Source organism: Oncorhynchus clarkii, chromosome 12, assembly GCF_045791955.1.
Source record: "Oncorhynchus clarkii lewisi isolate Uvic-CL-2024 chromosome 12, UVic_Ocla_1.0, whole genome shotgun sequence".
Classification (NCBI taxonomy): Eukaryota; Metazoa; Chordata; class Actinopteri; order Salmoniformes; family Salmonidae; genus Oncorhynchus; species Oncorhynchus clarkii.
In genome coordinates, this window is record NC_092158.1 from 56,312,968 (window position 1) to 56,329,990 (window position 17,023).

General features: G+C 42.0%; 1 protein-coding gene across 4 annotated transcripts; it reads left to right on the forward strand.

The window, feature by feature from the left end:
• Positions 1-764: 764 nt before the first annotated feature.
• On the forward strand, positions 765-15,786 carry LOC139420839 (C-terminal-binding protein 1-like). 4 transcript variants are annotated; one of them, XR_011635545.1, is made up of 11 exons: positions 792-902; positions 1,749-1,852; positions 9,254-9,408; positions 9,581-9,725; positions 9,856-10,062; positions 10,260-10,474; positions 11,516-11,646; positions 11,837-11,964; positions 12,241-12,361; positions 12,544-13,888; positions 14,425-15,786. XR_011635545.1 is itself a non-coding variant. In XM_071171185.1 (11 exons), exons 3-11 carry the CDS (start codon positions 3,697-3,699, stop codon positions 12,731-12,733), a joined length of 1,299 nt encoding a protein of 432 aa, XP_071027286.1. In that variant the 5' UTR covers positions 856-902; positions 1,749-1,852; positions 3,588-3,696; the 3' UTR covers positions 12,734-15,786. The 4 variants fall into 4 exon arrangements, 3 of the variants coding, with proteins under 3 accessions (XP_071027284.1, XP_071027286.1, XP_071027285.1); XM_071171185.1 differs by adding an exon at positions 3,588-3,703 and having other exon boundaries at positions 856-902; positions 12,544-15,786; XM_071171184.1 differs by adding an exon at positions 3,557-3,703 and having other exon boundaries at positions 863-902; positions 12,544-15,786.
• Positions 15,787-17,023: the final 1,237 nt, after the last annotated feature.

Consider the following 17,023-nt stretch of genomic DNA (forward strand, 5'->3'; position numbering starts at 1 on the left):
CTCAACTCCAGCCACTTTAATAATGGGAATTGATGGGAAATGATGTAAATATATCACTAGCCACTTTAAACAATGCTACCTTATATAAATGTTACTTACCCTACATTATTCATCTCATACGCATACGTATATACTGTACTCTATATCATCGACGGTATCCTTATGTAATACATGTATCACTAGCCACTTTATACTATACTATGCCACTTTGTTTACATACTCATCTCATTTGTACATACTGTACCCGATACCATCTACTGTATCTTGCCTATGCTGCTCTGTATCATCACTCATTCATATATCCTTATGTACATATTCTTTATCCCCTTACACTGTGTACAAGACAGTAGTTTTGGAATTGTTAGTTAGATTACTTGTTATTACTGCATTGTCGGAACTAGAAGCACAAGCATTTCGCTACACTCGCATTAACATCTGCTAACCATGTGTATGTGACAAATAAAATTTGATTTGATTTGATTTGATTTGATATCCTCAAGTAGCACAGTAAGAGTCCACTCTTATCCTGTCTGTGACTGCCCTCCACTACATTCACTGGAACTGTAGCAATTGCATTGGGCAATACATTGAAAAGGGAAGTTGCAGCCTGCCTGTGGTTGAGAATACATTATGATCTTTGCCATCTTGAAAAAAATGAATCGACCTCAAATGTGGTCCCTGAGCAATCGGGCGGATGGTCAGTGTGCCCAGATGCAATACCTCCTGTGTTACGTGAAGGCGCCACACTCAACTAATAGTGGTTTATATAGGATTTTCTTCATTCTGTGACTCGTCCGTCACCTGACTCCTCTAAACAAACTGTTTGGATTCATGACGAGAGATCAGTGGGAAGACAACTAATTTTGACCCCACAGCACTAAGAATAGAACCTGCACTATTTGGTAATGAATGAACCTTCGCTAGCTACCAATTAGTGGTCTGATCCAACAGCTACAATAATGTTACTGCTCCGTAACGTTAGTCGTAGTATTATTCTCTTTAAACTAAATGTTTTTCGCCGCTTGAACTTGTGTGTTGATGTATGCCTGTAATTTATCAGCGCTAGCTAGTTGTCATTAGCTTACTAGCTAGCTGATAGCTTTGTAAAACAGGCCTGTTTTCGAACACTCACGTTTGCCTGGTGTTCGGTACGCTAACTAGCCATGTGAGCCACACGACTTTCTTGGCTACTGACTTTGAATTGTTATTCTAGCTAACTACTTTTTAGTTTGTTGACGATGGCTAGTTAGGCTGCTAACATTAACTAACAACATTTAGCCAACTATAGTACATAGTTAATGTTAAAGTTTGTATATTGCTTACTGCTTAGCTATTTAGCTAACGTTAGCTACTTATAAACTGAAGCTTCGAAGTGTTTTACGTATTAGCTAGCTAGCTAACGTTAGCTAAGAAGCCAGAATAGTGTGAAAGTTTCAAAATGGAAATGGTTGGGGAGTTAGCCCCTAATTGTCTGTGTTGGCTCTCGCCAGCAGTCATGTTGGCTAGAGAGGTTAACTAAAACAATTAGTTAGCAAAAAAATCTAAGCAGAGATAAGTAAACAACTTTATTAGCCATAGCTACGACTAGTCGTGTGGCTAGCAACTTTAGGAATTAGTAGCGAAGCCTGTCACGTAACTAATTTATCTAAATATTGAAACGCTGTTCATTTTATTTAGCTTACAGGTTTTCATCGGTACACATTGTTCCCCGGGAAGTGTTTTGACTATTTGTCTTGTGTGCTTCACAGCTAAGCCTTTGGTCTGTTTGTGCTTTGGCTGGGGTGAAAAACGCTGATGGCTCTCATGGATAAGCACAAAGTCAAGCGCCAGAGGCTGGACCGCATTTGTGAAGGTCAGTACATACTTTTGCCCCATATCATGTTAGGGACTGACAATCCACGCGTACAAGCTTCTGTAGCTAACTAACATAGCTAAGGATTCTTGAATTTTTTTTTTTTTTTTAAATCCAATGTAGAATGGCCTGATGATGGACCATAGACATAAATAGGTGATGGACAGCATGAAGTTGCGCTTGACTTCATTATGGCAGACAATGGGAGCGTTCCTCTGCCCAGGCGTTACTGACATGCCAGATCTTACAACGCCTGGATAGCTATTTTACGTATCAGCAAACCACATATGTTATAGCAATCTGTCAGTTGATGAAACAGTTGATGAAGTGGCACGCAACCATTGGTTAATGCATGCAGCATCTGAGCAGGGGAATGCGACCAGTCTTATACGCTGTTCAATGTGTGAAGGGAAGGGTTCTCCAATGACTGATTGAAAAACAGCTCAAATTCCATAATCAGCAAAAGAGCTAGGGTGGCTGCCTGTGGTCCTTCATGTTGCCTTTGTCAAGTTATCACTGGCTGTTTAGGTTACATACATTGATAAAACAGGAGTGCATTTGGAAAGTATTCAGACCCCTTCTCTTCCACATTGTGTTACATTATAGAATAAGGCTGTTATTCTAAAAAGTTGTAAATAAATAGTTTGAGAAAAAACATTCTACACACACAATACCCCATAATGACAAAATAAAAAACATTTACAATTACTTACATAATTATTCAGACCCTTTGCTATGAGACTGGAAATTAACTCAGGGGTGTCCTGTTTCCATTGATCATCCTTGAAGTCCACCAGTGGTATATTCAATTGACATGATTTGGAAAGGCACACCTGTCTTTTATATGGTCCCACAGTTGAGGATGCATGTCAGATAAAAAAAACAAGCCATGAGGTTGAAGTAATTGTCCGTAGAGCTCCGAGACAGGATTGTGTCGAGGCACAGATTTGGGGAAGAGTACCAAAACATTTCTGCAGCATTGAAGGTCCCCATGTGCACAGTGGGCTCCATCAATCAGCTGCTGGGTTTGCTGTTATTTACAGAGGTTTGGAACTCTTTCTTATTGGTCTATTAACTAAAACTCCATCCCCAGGCTGAAATTTCAGGTGGTCTTTTCAAACTGCTCTTACACTTAAAGGGCATTATCATAATTTTCACAATTCTACAGTATTATTCCAACCTCAGGTCTATTTACCTATATTCACACTATCTACTACAGAAAATTCTGTTTTGAAAGCACTGCCTTACTCAAGGGTTTACATGTGGTTAGGCTATGTTTCATTGTCATTTTTTCTTCAATAGCTTTTGGCATATTATGCACTTTATTATGAATCTAGTTTACTGCATATCAAGTAGCAGCCTAGCTGCTCTTAGCAACATGGGTTTATTAACATACACTAGCGTTGCTTTCCATTGTATTGGGTTGCACAAAAACAGTCTGCGGGAAGCCAATTCCATTTCAACTTACTGTGCCAGTGGGCAGGAAGGCCGGTCATTATGGGAATTTGAGACAAAATATCTAAAGGATCGTATTATTAAACAGACTTTCCAAACGTGGATCTGTTGTAGACCCACTTCCCCTCTGCTTACCTCAGTGTCAAAATAAGTCCACAAGTTATTCCTTTTTTGTCCACAAATGGCGCACATGCAGGACTACCTAACCTAGCGTCTCAATGCTAATAAGCTTTGTTTTGGTTGGTTAAGGCTGAATTGTTCCTCCCTCTGATTGGAGCAGGGGGCAGGCAGAAGGAGGAGGGTGTTTGCCTGGGATTGTGCCAAGCGAAAGCATTCTGACAGTAGCTGTAAGTGGAGAAGGAGAGGAAGAAAGGCTGGTCAACTGCAGCATGCAAGGTTAGGAGGATGAATGTCTTGTTTTTCTGGGACGAGAGAGGGGTAGATGGATAGGACAGAGTACAAATCTGCTATTTGGTTTAGCATTTTTGTCCTTGGGGTCTCTCCTGGTATTGTGTGTGTGTGTGTGAGAGAGAGAGCGAGCTCTGGAGCTTGTGTGGCAGGGGGCTGGGTGGGGTCCTGCAGCATTATCAGCCACCCCTCCCTGCGAGCTCACTTACACCCACAGTGGCAGGCGGAGGGGGAGAATGAATGAACGCTGAATGAATGGCATTGTGTGCATGGCCCTGCTGCCGGTCAGACCAGGCTTTCCACGCACACATGGTCATGCACACACACTGCCAGGCGTCTGTCTCCAAGACCATATGGTGCATGTGTGTTGCCAGCTCCGCTCTCTTTCTGTTGTGCACCTTTTTGTTGTTGTCGTCTTTAGGTTCAGTTGTAATCAATGCCTTTTTTTTTTGTCTAGATAGAAATGGGTTATTTTTGTATGTTTGGTGAGCGCTCTGCTTTTGTTGTGTGTTTATATTCTGCTCCAATCGCCTGTGAAGATTTGTCAGACTAGCGCCTTATTACTGCTATGTTTCATTTTCTGGATCAGATTAGAATGAGCCAAAAAAGCAATTTCTTTTTCCATGTGTTATCCTTGAGGAGGAATGATGGAATTTGTTGGCAAACAGAACAGTAATCTGTACTTGGAGCCTTCATATTAAGCAAAGGAAGCAATTGACAGTCACAAGTGCTGTGGTCTGTGTGCAGGCAGTGCTGTTGCTTTGAATATTGCATTCTCGTCTCTTTAAAGCGTCAATGTCTAGGCTACTCTTTGATTTTCCTTAGCTTTACAAAACATTGTAGCTCCACGAAAGGCCTCTTGTGTGCCTGTGAATTCCATTATCACTTGTGTTTAGTGTCATGATTTAGAAAGACACTGGTAATTGCTATTTTTTTTTGTTGCTTGTCATTCAGAGTTTTCTGCTGTCTCTACTTGGCACTCTGGCCTTAGCGCAATTCTAAAACGTTATTGGAGTGGGTTGGCATTCTACTGCCCTTCAAGGATTAGCAGAGTTAAATTGCTGCATCACTTTAGGGGATTTCTCAACTGTTAATGAATTATCTTCCTGCTATCTCTTAGGGATGGGCATGGTTATTCGAATATCTAAACTGAAATTAGTATTTGCTTACTCAGAGACTAGTCATTTTTGAAGACAATTAAAATAAATAAGGCCTATTTTAACAATAAATGCTTAGTTTAAAATTAAATACAATTATCTGTGATGTTGCTATATAGCCTACAAGGATAGACCATGACATAAAAAAAATGTACAACAGTTTGAGTGCACCCCATAAAAAAGACGCACAGGTAGCCTGCACACATTTCACACGTGTAGCTTGTTGTTATTGTCGGTCAATCAAAGCAGCGCTGCAGTGAAAGGTGCCATATAAGAACGTGAAATTGGGTATTTCTAAATGGAAATACAATTACAGAATTCATTTTTGGCTAAATTAGGAGTAGCTACAATGACTGATTAACAAACAGCCTGTTGTTTCATATGAATGGAGTTGTTGGAGTCAAGTACAGGCAGCACAGCAACAGCCTCTAATGTAGCTAGCTAGCGTCTTTACAAATATTTGATGAAGTTAAGACGGGCACTACCAGATGATGGTATAAATAACCTATGGCAACAACAAGTTTGACTAGCGCAGGTCAGTTTGGCTACTCGCTTGCACACTCTCTGCCATACACACTCACCGGCCCCTCCTACTCTAGTCGTGCTAGCAAGTCTCCATTGAAGTACAAAAAAAATACATGCTTTATTACATGTTTTGACTATCCAGATATCTTTAAATATCATGACATCTGCTAATGTAAAAAGGGTTTTAATAAATCTGATTATTATTCGAAATGGTGAAATCATTTCAAATGCCCATCGCTATTTATCTTTGCTAATTTAGGTGTACATCGTTTGTACATTTATTTATGAGATGTTTGTGGCGATAGGGCTAGCAGGCAGGCTGTGTATTGTTGCAAAATGGCAGGGGTTTCTGCCTCCAGACATAGACATTTAGGTCATGATAACTCAACAAGCCTGTGCCCCCAACCGCACCCTTCTGCTAATCTGCTGGAGGAGTCTCCCCTGATCAGGAGGGGTCTGGTGGGGGTTGGAGGACTGCCTTGTCTGTATTTGAGAATGAAGCAGACAGCTTTGTGTACTGTGTACTCTGAAATGGCAATTTTTATATATAGTGCATCCGGAAAGAATTCAGACCCCTTGACTTTTTCCACATTTTACGTTGCGGCCTTGTTCTAAAATTGATTATATTTGTCCCCCCCCCCACACACACACACACACACACACACACACACACACTACCCCATAATGAAAAAGCACAAACAGGTTTTTAGAAATAAAATAAACTGGAATATCACATTTACATAAGTATTCAGACCCTTTACTCAGTACTTTGTTTGAAGCACCTTTGTCTGTGATTACAGACTTGAGTCTTCTTGGGTATGATGCAACAAGCTTGGCACATCTGTATTTGGGGAGTTTCTTCCATTCTCCTCTACAGAGCTCTGTCAGGTTGGAGGGGGAGTGTCGCTGCACAGCTATTTTCAGGTCTCAAGATATGTTCGGGTTCAAATCCGGGCCCTGGCTGGGCCGCTCCAGGACATTCAGAGACTTGTCCCTAAGCCACTCCTGCGTTGACTTGGCTGTGTGCTTAGGGTCGTTGTCCTGTTGGAAGGTGAACCAACGCCCCAGTCTGAGGTCCTGAGCACTCTGGAGCAGGTTTTCATCAGGGATCTCTCTGTACTTTGCTCTCTTAATCTTTCCCTCGACCCTGACTAGTCTCCCAGTCCCTGCCGCTGAAAAATTTCCCCACAGCATGGTGTTGCCACCACCATGCTTCACCGTAGAGATGTGACGATTGGCATTCAGGCCAAAGAGTTCTATCTTGGCCTGAAAAGATAATCTTGTTTCTCATGGCCTGGGAGTCCTTTAGGTGCCTTTTGGCAAACTCCAAGCGGGCTGTCATGTGCCTTTTACTGAAGAGTGGCTTCTGTCGGGCCACTCTACCATAAAGGTCTGATTGATGGAGCGCTGCAGAGATGGTTGTCTTTCTGGAAGTTTCTCCCATCTCCACAAAGGAACTCTGGAACTCTTTGTCAGAGTGAGACCTGAAAATAGCTGAGCAGCGACTCTCCCCTTAACGCTAAGTGATTTTAAATGTAAAACAAATTGAAACATTAAAAAAAAAATATATTTTTTTTAATGTTTCAATTTGTTTTACATTTAAAATCATATATATATATATATACACACACATACATACATACTGCTCAAAAAAGTAAAGGGAACACTAAAATAACACATCCTAGATCTGAATGAATGAAATATTCTTATTAAATACTTTTTTCTTTATGTAGTTGAATGCGCTGACAACAAAATCACACACAAATTATCAATGGAAATCAAATGTATCAACCCATGGAGGTCTGGATTTGGAGTCACACTCAAAATCAAAGTGGAAAACCACACTACAGGCTGATCCAACTTTGATGTAATGTCCTTAAAACAAGTCAAAATGAGGCTCAATTTATTGTCAATTGTGTTGCTTCCTAAGTGGACAGTGTGATTTCACAGAAGTGTGATTGACTTGGAGTTAAATTGTGTTGTTTAAGTGTTCCCTTTATTTTGTTGAGTAGTGTATATATGGTAACCTGGGTAGATTTTGGGCAGTAATATCTATCTCGGCCACTCAGGAACAGTCAATGTCTTTTTGGCAAGCAACTCCAGTGTAGATTTGACCTTGTGTTTTAGGTTATTGTCCTGCTAAAAGGTGAATTCATCTCCCAGTGTCTGGTGGAAAGCAGACCGAAACAGGTTTTCCTCTAGGTTTTTGCTTGTGCTCAGCTCCATTCATTTAATTTTTTTTATCCTGTGAACAACACCCCAGTCCTTAATGATTACAAGTATAGCCATATCATGATTCAGCCACCACTATGCTTGAAAATATGTACAGTGGTACTCAGTGATGTTTTACATTGGATTTGCCCCAAACATAACACTTTGTATTCAGGTCAAAAAGTTAATAGCTTTGCCACTTCTTTTTTTTTTTTCATTATTTCTTTGTTGCAAACAGAATGTATGTTAAGGAATATTTATATTCTGTACAGATATAATTATGTTTACTCTGTCAATTAGGTTAGTATTGTGGAGTAACTACAATGTTGATCCATCCTCAGTTTTCTCCTATCACAGCCATTAAACTCTAACTTTTTCATTTCACCATGGCCTTGTGAAATCACTGAGCGGTTTCATTCCCCTCCGGCAACTGAGTTAGCAAGGACGCCTGTGTCTTTGTAGTGACTGGGTGCACCACAAAGTTTAATTGTTAACTTCACCATGCTCAAAGGAATACTCAATATCTGTTTTTTTTGTATTACTACCAATAGCTGCCATTATTTGCGAGGCATTGGAAAATGTCCCTGGTCTTTGTGGTTGAAATTCACTGCTTGACTGAGGGACCTTACGTTTATCTGTATGTGTGGGGTACAGAGATTTAGGTAGTCATTCAAAAAATAAAGTTAAACTATTTTTCCACACAGTGATTCCATGCAACTTTTGTGTTAAGCAACATTTTGCTCCTGAACTTAATTAGGCTTGCCATAACAAATACCTTTTAACTCAAGACATTTCAGCTTTTTATTTTGTATTAATTGATAGAAATGTTGAGAAACACAATTCCACTTTGACATTATGGGGTAGTGTGCGTGTGGGTGCAGGCAAAGGTTTAGGGGTGTGAATACTTTCTGAAGGCACTGTGGTATGTTTGGGCCATTTTATTGTGTTCTCAATAAACCCCAAAAATGTTAATGCCCAATGATCGCTTTATGCAGCAATTATTTATTGAAATACTGACATTTTGAAACCTGTCCTTTTTGGCACCATGGATCTAGTTGGTGGGAATTTTGGAATACTGCTGCCCGAGAGTGTAATAGCTTAAATTTGCAATGACACTATAACTTTGAGACACATCCTGGCTTTTTGTAGATGTGTTGTGGTCATCATAAAGGGATTTTGCAACAATGGGTTACCTCTGTCCATGCTGGACATAATGCATTCATATGGGATTTTACTTAGTGACGTGTACAGGGCAGGTTTCCTGTTGCGTTTCTTAAGTGACACTGTATATCATCATATTGTATATCATAGTAATCCCTAGACTTGAGTGGACACTTAAGTCATGTTTTTAAGAGTGTAAAATGTTACTTTGAAAGTGAAAATCGAATTATTTTACTGCAACTTCTGATGGGTTTTCATTGTTACGATCATAAAGAACAAAACAAATGACGTATATTTTTGGTGGTTTTATTGATTGTGTTCCCCAATCTCAATCTTAAACATGCAGATGTTGAGGAAACTGTGGAAGTTGACAGTTTGGCCTATGTGATCATGTAGATGGTCTATGTGATTGACGCTATAGAAAGGAGACATGGGGGGGGATCCCATTTGACATTGCTGAAATTGATTTGTTGTATTTATCTAGGCATTCGCCCCCCGATTCTGAATGGGCCGATGCACCCGCGGCCCCTGGTGGCTCTGTTGGATGGGCGTGACTGCACCGTGGAGATGCCTGTCCTGAAGGACGTGGCCACAGTGGCCTTCTGTGATGCCCAGTCCACCCAGGAGATCCACGAGAAGGTAACCAACTATCTCTCCCAGCACCACTACTCTCCTATACACCTCTAAGTAGCTATCTGCATTTTTTTTTATATTTCCAACTCAAAGGAGCTAGGTAATGTATTTGCTCTTTTAGTGCAATAGTAGAATAAGGATATGTCTGAACTCGTACATTCTCTCCCTTGTGCTTTAGGTGCTGAATGAGGCAGTGGGCGCCCTGATGTACCACACCATCAGCCTTTCGCGGGACGACCTGGACAAGTTCAAGGGCCTGCGGATCATTGTGCGAATTGGCAGTGGCTTTGACAACGTGGACATCAAGGCTGCAGCTGAACTAGGTTGGCTACTGGATCAATACTTTGCTTCACCTCCAATCTGTTTTTCTCCTACCTACTACACCCATCCATCCATTAACCTCAATATCTATCATAACTAATCGCTGTCTCCTTTGTGCTCTGTCCCCCTCAGGTATAGCTGTGTGTAATGTGCCTGCGACATCAGTGGAAGAGACGGCGGACACGTCCATGTGTCTGATCCTGAACCTGTACCGCCGTGTCACCTGGATGCACCAGGCAATGAGAGAGGGCACCAGGGCTTCCAGCGTGGAGCAGATCAGGGAGGTGGCCAGCGGAGCTGCCCGCATCCGGGGAGAGACTCTGGGCATCATCGGCCTGGGTGAGGAAGGAAATTGATCTTGTCTTAGCGAGGGCTCTCTGCAAGTGCAGTCATCATAGGACACACATGTTGATTCAAGTTTTCTGGTGTCCTCTCAGATCATTTTAATGTATATTTAGAGTAAATCATTTTTAGTTTTCTGAGAAGTAGTGAGAGGTTCCTCTGACCGCTACGCCATCCTGTATCTTGTGGCGCAGGGCGAGTGGGCCAAGCTGTAGCGCTGCGGGCTAAGGCCTTTGGCTTCAGTGTGATGTTCTACGACCCCTACCTGCCAGACGGAGTGGAGCGCTCTCTAGGCCTGCAGAGAATGGCCACCCTGCAGGACCTGCTCATCCACTCTGACTGTGTGTCACTGCACTGCAGCCTCAACGAGCACAACCATCACCTCATCAACGACTTCACCATTAAACAGGTATAAGACACACACCCACTACTGTTGCAAGGTATACCGACGCTTCTGTACTTTTTCGATACTCTTAACATGGAAAAACGGTTCGGTACTAGGTTTTGTTACTTTCGGTAGTTCTGTCAATTGCTGATCTATCAGTCTAGTCGACCCCTTATTATAGCGCGGTGCGCTCCACTTTCGCCTTGTGACAACGACGCTATCGGTGTGATCATCTGGATATGTGTGCAATAAAAGTTCAACATTCACCTTCTACTACCATTTCTGTCAAGCCGCCTACGCATACAGTTTGGCGCATACGTTCGATAAATCCAACATATGCACCACACAGAACGCACTGCAACTGCCTCTGCAATGCTGCGAAGCAAACGCAGATTTCTGTCGGAAAGGAATATACTTCTGGTGTACCAAAATGCAATGACGCTGTCGGTGTGATTGAGGCGTTAGTCATTGCTAGCCTGCACTGGGAGTCCGGGCTGCATCATGTTAGCTCCCCCTCATGCGGTCTCTCTTCTCCCAAAGATGATCAGTGAACAGGCTGCCTCGTGAATGATGTCAGAACTGGTTAAAGAGACGGCACACATTTTTTGAAAATAAGCTACTTCTATGCAAATGTTGATCAGTACAATAAAATAAGTCCCAAATGAAAGGGAAACAGATTGTCATCTGTAGCCCCATGAAATCAGGCAAAACAAACTCAAATCAATGCATGCGCGCACCTATTGAGAATGCATTTACCTGTATTGTGGCTAGGCCTAGGCTACATCTTGATTTACCCAGTTTATCAAAAGAGATTACCCATTCAAATAAATGATTACCATTATCTATTTGTAGAAACAAAGTCTAATTGATTTATGCATACTTGGCTGTCTACCGTGGTATCAAGTATTGTGATACTAAACCTGGTATTGAAATCAAAGTAAAAATTCTGGTATTGTGACAACCCCAACACACGTGTGTACACCATTTCTGCCACCCACAACACCCTCATTACCAATGTGTTATTTTTGTCTGCATGGCTTGCTGACTGATCTGTCGTGTGTGCAGATGCGTCAGGGAGCATTTTTGGTTAACACGGCTCGCGGGGGCCTGGTGGATGAGAGGGCCCTGGCCCAGGCACTGAAAGAGGGCAGGATACGGGGGGCTGCCTTGGACGTACACGAGACGGAGCCCTTCAGGTCAGCTTCCTCCCAGCCCACAGGCACTTATAGCCTCGTCATCCTGCTTATAGCCCAGTCATTTAAAATGTGCAAACAATAACTGGTTTGACCGTTGTGATTCACCATTTTAACCCAAAACAATTATGAACACCCCCTTGCACACACTCTTTAATATGTCTCACCGGTCTGTTTATCTATACTGCTCCAGCTTCTCTCAGGGCCCATTGAAGGATGCCCCCAATCTGGTTTGCACTCCCCACGCATCCTGGTACAGTGAGCAGGCGTCACTCGAGGCGCGGGAGGAGGCAGCTAGGGAAGTGCGCCGGGCCATCACAGGTATTCAGTTATGCAAGCCTCAGTGTATAACAGCATGTTTATAGGCATTAGGCACATACACTAGGGTACAATGATACAATTGCATTTCTGTGCAGAGTGAACAACAGTCGGTCCACATGAGACTTTGCACAGTAGCCCTAACCACTAAGTGATATAGTTTATGTATTACAGCCCACAAGTTGTTTTGTAATCCATCCCCCAAAAAACTTATCAAGAGTTGTCATTAAGTAGACTTTGATCCATTTGACTGTTGTGGTGTTTTTTCTCTCCCAACAGGCCGCATCCCTGACAGTCTGAAGAACTGTGTGAATAAGGAGTATCTGATGGCAACGCCCCAGTGGCCTGGCATGGACCCTGGGGCTGTGCACACCGAACACAACGGAGTTACTGATTACAGGTACGACCATGCTTTGCGGAGACTGTTAAGAGGGACAGGAAGCACCCGTAGGTAATAAATGAGTGACAGTAAAGACAACTCCAGGTATTGATGACATCTGGCTTGTGTTATATGACCCTAGAAAGATAATTCCATATAATGCTATTTTAATTCTTCTGTCTCAACTCTTCATTTGTCAACAGGTTCTCTACTGGTCTAGTGGGAGTGGCAGCAGGAGGCCTGACGGGGGCAGGCGCTGCAGTGGAGGGAATTGTTGCTGGGAACCTGGCTATGGCACATGGGATTGCCCCCGTGTCCCGACCTCCCCACACACCGTCGCCGGGGCAACCCTCTAAAGCAGAAACAGACAGAGACATGCCAACGGACCAGTAGCCAGCTACCATTTCCCCTCTGGTCCACAACATTCCGTCATCACTCTTCATGTTCATGCAAGCAGATACACTAGTATTGAGGTCCATTCCGACACAGCTTTGGTCCCATCCAACAGAACAGAATCCTTCACGAGAGACCAGTCTGCATAGACTCCCTACACTCGTCCTCTTTTCTCTCATCCAGAAAGCAATAAGTGGATTACTCAAGGATTTTTTCCCAGTTTGATTTTAAACCCCTTTTTGTCTGACTTTCCTGTGGCTCAGTGTTTTTGTAAATTACTCCTTTACGGAGAGAAACCTGTTAATGTTTTTCCTGTATTTTTTTGTTGTTTTTTTATATCAATTGCTGTCTGACATGCCATAAAGTGAAGCATGAGTCTGGAATGGTATAGAAGATGAATAGCATTTTTTCCACTACTATTTGTTCACAAACCTTACAAAGGATTTTATATTATTGGGCTCAATACATTTCTAGTTATCACAATAAAAGTGTGGCTCTGACTTTTTATGAGCTTTTTGATGTGAATTGAATAATATCGAAAGATATGCCTCTGCTGATAAGGAAAATACATACAGCATATGATGTTTGTCAAGACCACCACCTACACTTATTTTCTCTGTTGGTCTTGGAATATTTTCATGGTTAAATGTATAGATCTTCTGCACATCCTTGTGGTTGCCAAGACTAGAGGGACAGCGGTCTTCTTACCTTTCTATTTCCTTTTATATGTTACCTTTGGATATGAATACAACATGAAAACTATATCTTTGCCAAGTACTCAAATGATCTATCCTCCTTCACAGCACTCCAGTATCAACATTGCCCCTCAGTGTCTGCTGTCATTGATGCTATCATTTTGGGTGTTCATCTTGTGTACTGCAGGCATTGAAACTTATTTTACCTGTATGGATTCCATAGTGGCTGTAAATCTCAAATTGAATGGCGTAATTAGGCTTCAAGACATTAGTCTGTCACATTTGCAAGGATGATGGCATCCTAGCAAATTGTGTCCACACCCATAGTAGTGTTTGTAAGGGGGCAGGAGCCCAGTTGATGTTGGTTCAGTTCAATGTCCTGACCACATCAGGAACACTTCTGTTTGTTTTCTGCTCTGGGTGTACCTAGGGCTCACTGCTGTGTTTGTGTGTGCGCCAGGCACGCATCTGTGGCTTGGTCACAGGGTTGTTCACAACCATATTCAGAACTTTTGACCACCGGGGGACAGCAGTTCATTACTATTACATGAATTCGAGAAGTGATTAGATGGCTTAATTTCATAATCGTCTTAATCTGAATTAATGCTTGGTACTTTGGCTGGCTTCTGGTTTGAGCGGGCATTGTGTCAAGCAGTGTACTTGTGGACATAGACCAGGGAATCTGTGGCAGGGATATCCAATCTGTTTACTGACTATCAAGGCCAGTATAAGAACAGATGAAGTGGAGAGTATAAGTTTGGGTGTGTACTTAGCATTGCAGTCCGATGTGGGTAATGAAGTCCCTTATTGTATAAGGTCAGCAATTCCGATATGCTAGTGGCAAAGCCATAACCCCCCCCCCCCCCCCCACACACAAACAAAAGTAGTCTGGGTACCAGTCTGTTTAGCTATCATTCCACTCCTTGTTATACTAAACCGAATAATCTTTGGCATATGTCACGAAGTGGAATGATAGCTAAAGAGACTGGTACCCAGACTACTTTTTGTCATACCTAGGCTACCCTCGCAGGCCAACAGTCATAGAAAATCAAGGGAGTTTATACATGATATCACACTGGCACAGCTTCAGAGTTGTGTAAGTGTGTTACTGGAGAAGGGGACCTTCAGCCAAAGGTGGACAGCCTCCCATAATGCCTACTTGTAATCAGGGGTAATTTACAAATGGGAAAGCAGTGGAACGGAATTCTGCCATCTTTGGCCATCATGATCTATGGAATTTCATTTCAACCCCTACTCGTAATTACACACTGGCCAAGTATAGGGAAATGCCTGTTATACCTCATTAACAGATATTGAATGTAGTTTACACTCTGTTATTCCTCTTAACAGATACTGCTGAGATTTATCACCAATTTAAAATATGTGGAATCACTGTTGGCCCATCTGTTAGTAAGATGCATGATTTACTCCGTTTCAGCAGATTTCTCTGATTAACTAAAAGAAAAGAAATCCTCCCAGATGAGTCGTGACCTCCATGCTTGTAGTTTTGAAGTTGTCTTGTATGTTTCTCTTTATGGGTATTAATGAATTGGTCATTAGAATCCCCCCCCCCAAAAGAAAATTAAGAAATGAGATTAAAGCAAGTAACAATGGAACTACAACAGAATGAATAGTTGTCCTTGCCTATTTCATCAATCAAGTTTTATCATTATTGAGATGACTTGTTTTATTGACATTGCAACAGAGAATATGAACAGACAAGGGGAATCAAGCATTGTTGCTAAAGTGGACTTCTTGCTGACACCCATATCATTTTTAATTTTTTTTTATATATATACAGAGGTAGTACATTGAGCTACACAGCTGTGATGAATGCCTTATCCTGGACCTAACGTTAACTTCCCTCCCAAGTGTTTTCCCACCCTCCCGAACTGGGTGCTCCACTCTGCTCCTCTTTTTTTTAGCGTTAAGTTAAATATAGCTTCAATCTGTATTCTGAAGACTTCATCTTGACAGCCCTAGTAACAGCATGATTAGAGCGTCCGTGTCTCTCTGGGTTCGTTCAAGCATCTGATCCTGTTTTACGTAAACTGATCATTTTAATTATCTGGAAAACAGAGCAAATTGAAATTAGCTGAGGGGTGTGATGTATGGGAGAGATGTGAGAAATGGAATCCATGTGGTTCAAATCTGATGTGATTGATGCCTGGATAATTTACATTACAACATACAGAAATGTAATGTGCATTAGTCTATTCTATTTCATGTTTAGATTTCTCAATCAGACTGCAAAATGAGAACAACCCAGTACATTTGTAATTAGGATTTATTCTGAACTTTTTAAATAGAAACAATCATTGTGATGTTAGCTTCTACAATAAAGTATTTTAATACAAAGTAATGTTCCTCTGAAATGTTTCAGGCGTGGTAAGGCATTTTTGTCAGTTAGATTGTATTATTTTTGCTTCCCATGCAATAATTAAAAGTGGTGTGTGTTGCATTTTAGCATTTGAAAAGCTCCTGTCACATTTATAATTTCCAGTAAACCTGTCAGACAGAGCCATCCTGCACAGTGTACCTGCGGATTTCAAAAAGCCAAACTTGCGCGCTCAAATAGTGTGTGATTGCGACCCGCAATTTGGGGCTAAACTGCATGTGGGCATCCCTCCGTCAGCAGGAAAGCAGAACTGCCCGACAGGCGGTGGCGAAGGACACTACCTGTCGCCCCCGCCTCCAGGCGGGAGGCTGGGGAGACCGTGTGCTAACTAGCTAGCTTGCTAGTTATCGATTACACGGTGTCGCCCTGTCTCCCACCTGCTGTGTAACGGAGACTTGATATTCTGGATTTCCCCATGTGATTAAAATGTGGGCCAAAAGGGTAATAAAACTATTAGAGTTTTTTCTTAGGCTATGCCATCATTGTAATAGTATAATTAATGTGCAATATTATACCTTAATGTATGTGTAATCTGTTGATGTGTTGGATAGCAGATGTAACAGATATACCAGCCCCCGCACACGTCTATATCAAAGCTGTGAGGAAGTGATGTAATAAATTAAACAGACACCCTCGCAGTAACTTTAACAGAACTGTGGGAAAGCACTATGATGAAACTGGTTCTCATGAGGACCGCCACAGGAAAGGAAGACCCAGAGTTACCTCTGCTGCAGAGGACCAGTTCATTAGAGTTAACTGCATGTCAGATTACAGACCAAGTAAATGCTTTCAGGACCCTGTCTTTAAAAGATAATTTGTAAAAATCCAAATAATTTCACAGATCTTCATTGTAAAGGGTTTAAACACTGTTTCCCATGCTTGTTCAATGAACCATAAACAATTAAGGAACATGCACCTGTGGAACGGTCGTTAAGACACTAACACCTTACAGACGGTAGGCAATTAAGGTCACAAAACTTAGGATACTAAAGAGTCCTTTTTACTGACTCTGAAAAATACCGAAAGAAAGATGCCCAGGGTCCCTGCTGTGTGAACGTGCCTTAGGCATGCTGCAAGGAGGCATGAGGACTGCAGATGTGGCCAGGGCAATAAATTGCAATGTCCGTACTGTGAGACGCCTAAGACAGAGTTAAAGAGAGACAGGACGGACAGCTGATCATCCTCGCAGTGGCAGAC

Excerpts from the sequence above, each read along its gene's own strand:
- LOC139420839 (XM_071171183.1), top strand. The coding sequence starts at position 1,795 with ATGGCTCTCATGGATAAGCACAAAGTCAAGCGCCAGAGGCTGGACCGC. Across the intron at positions 9,726-9,855 it reads CAAGGCTGCAGCTGAACTAG|GTATAGCTGTGTGTAATGTG; the intron begins GTTGGCTACTGG and ends TGTCCCCCTCAG. Across the intron at positions 10,475-11,515 it reads ACGACTTCACCATTAAACAG|ATGCGTCAGGGAGCATTTTT; the intron begins GTATAAGACACA and ends TCGTGTGTGCAG.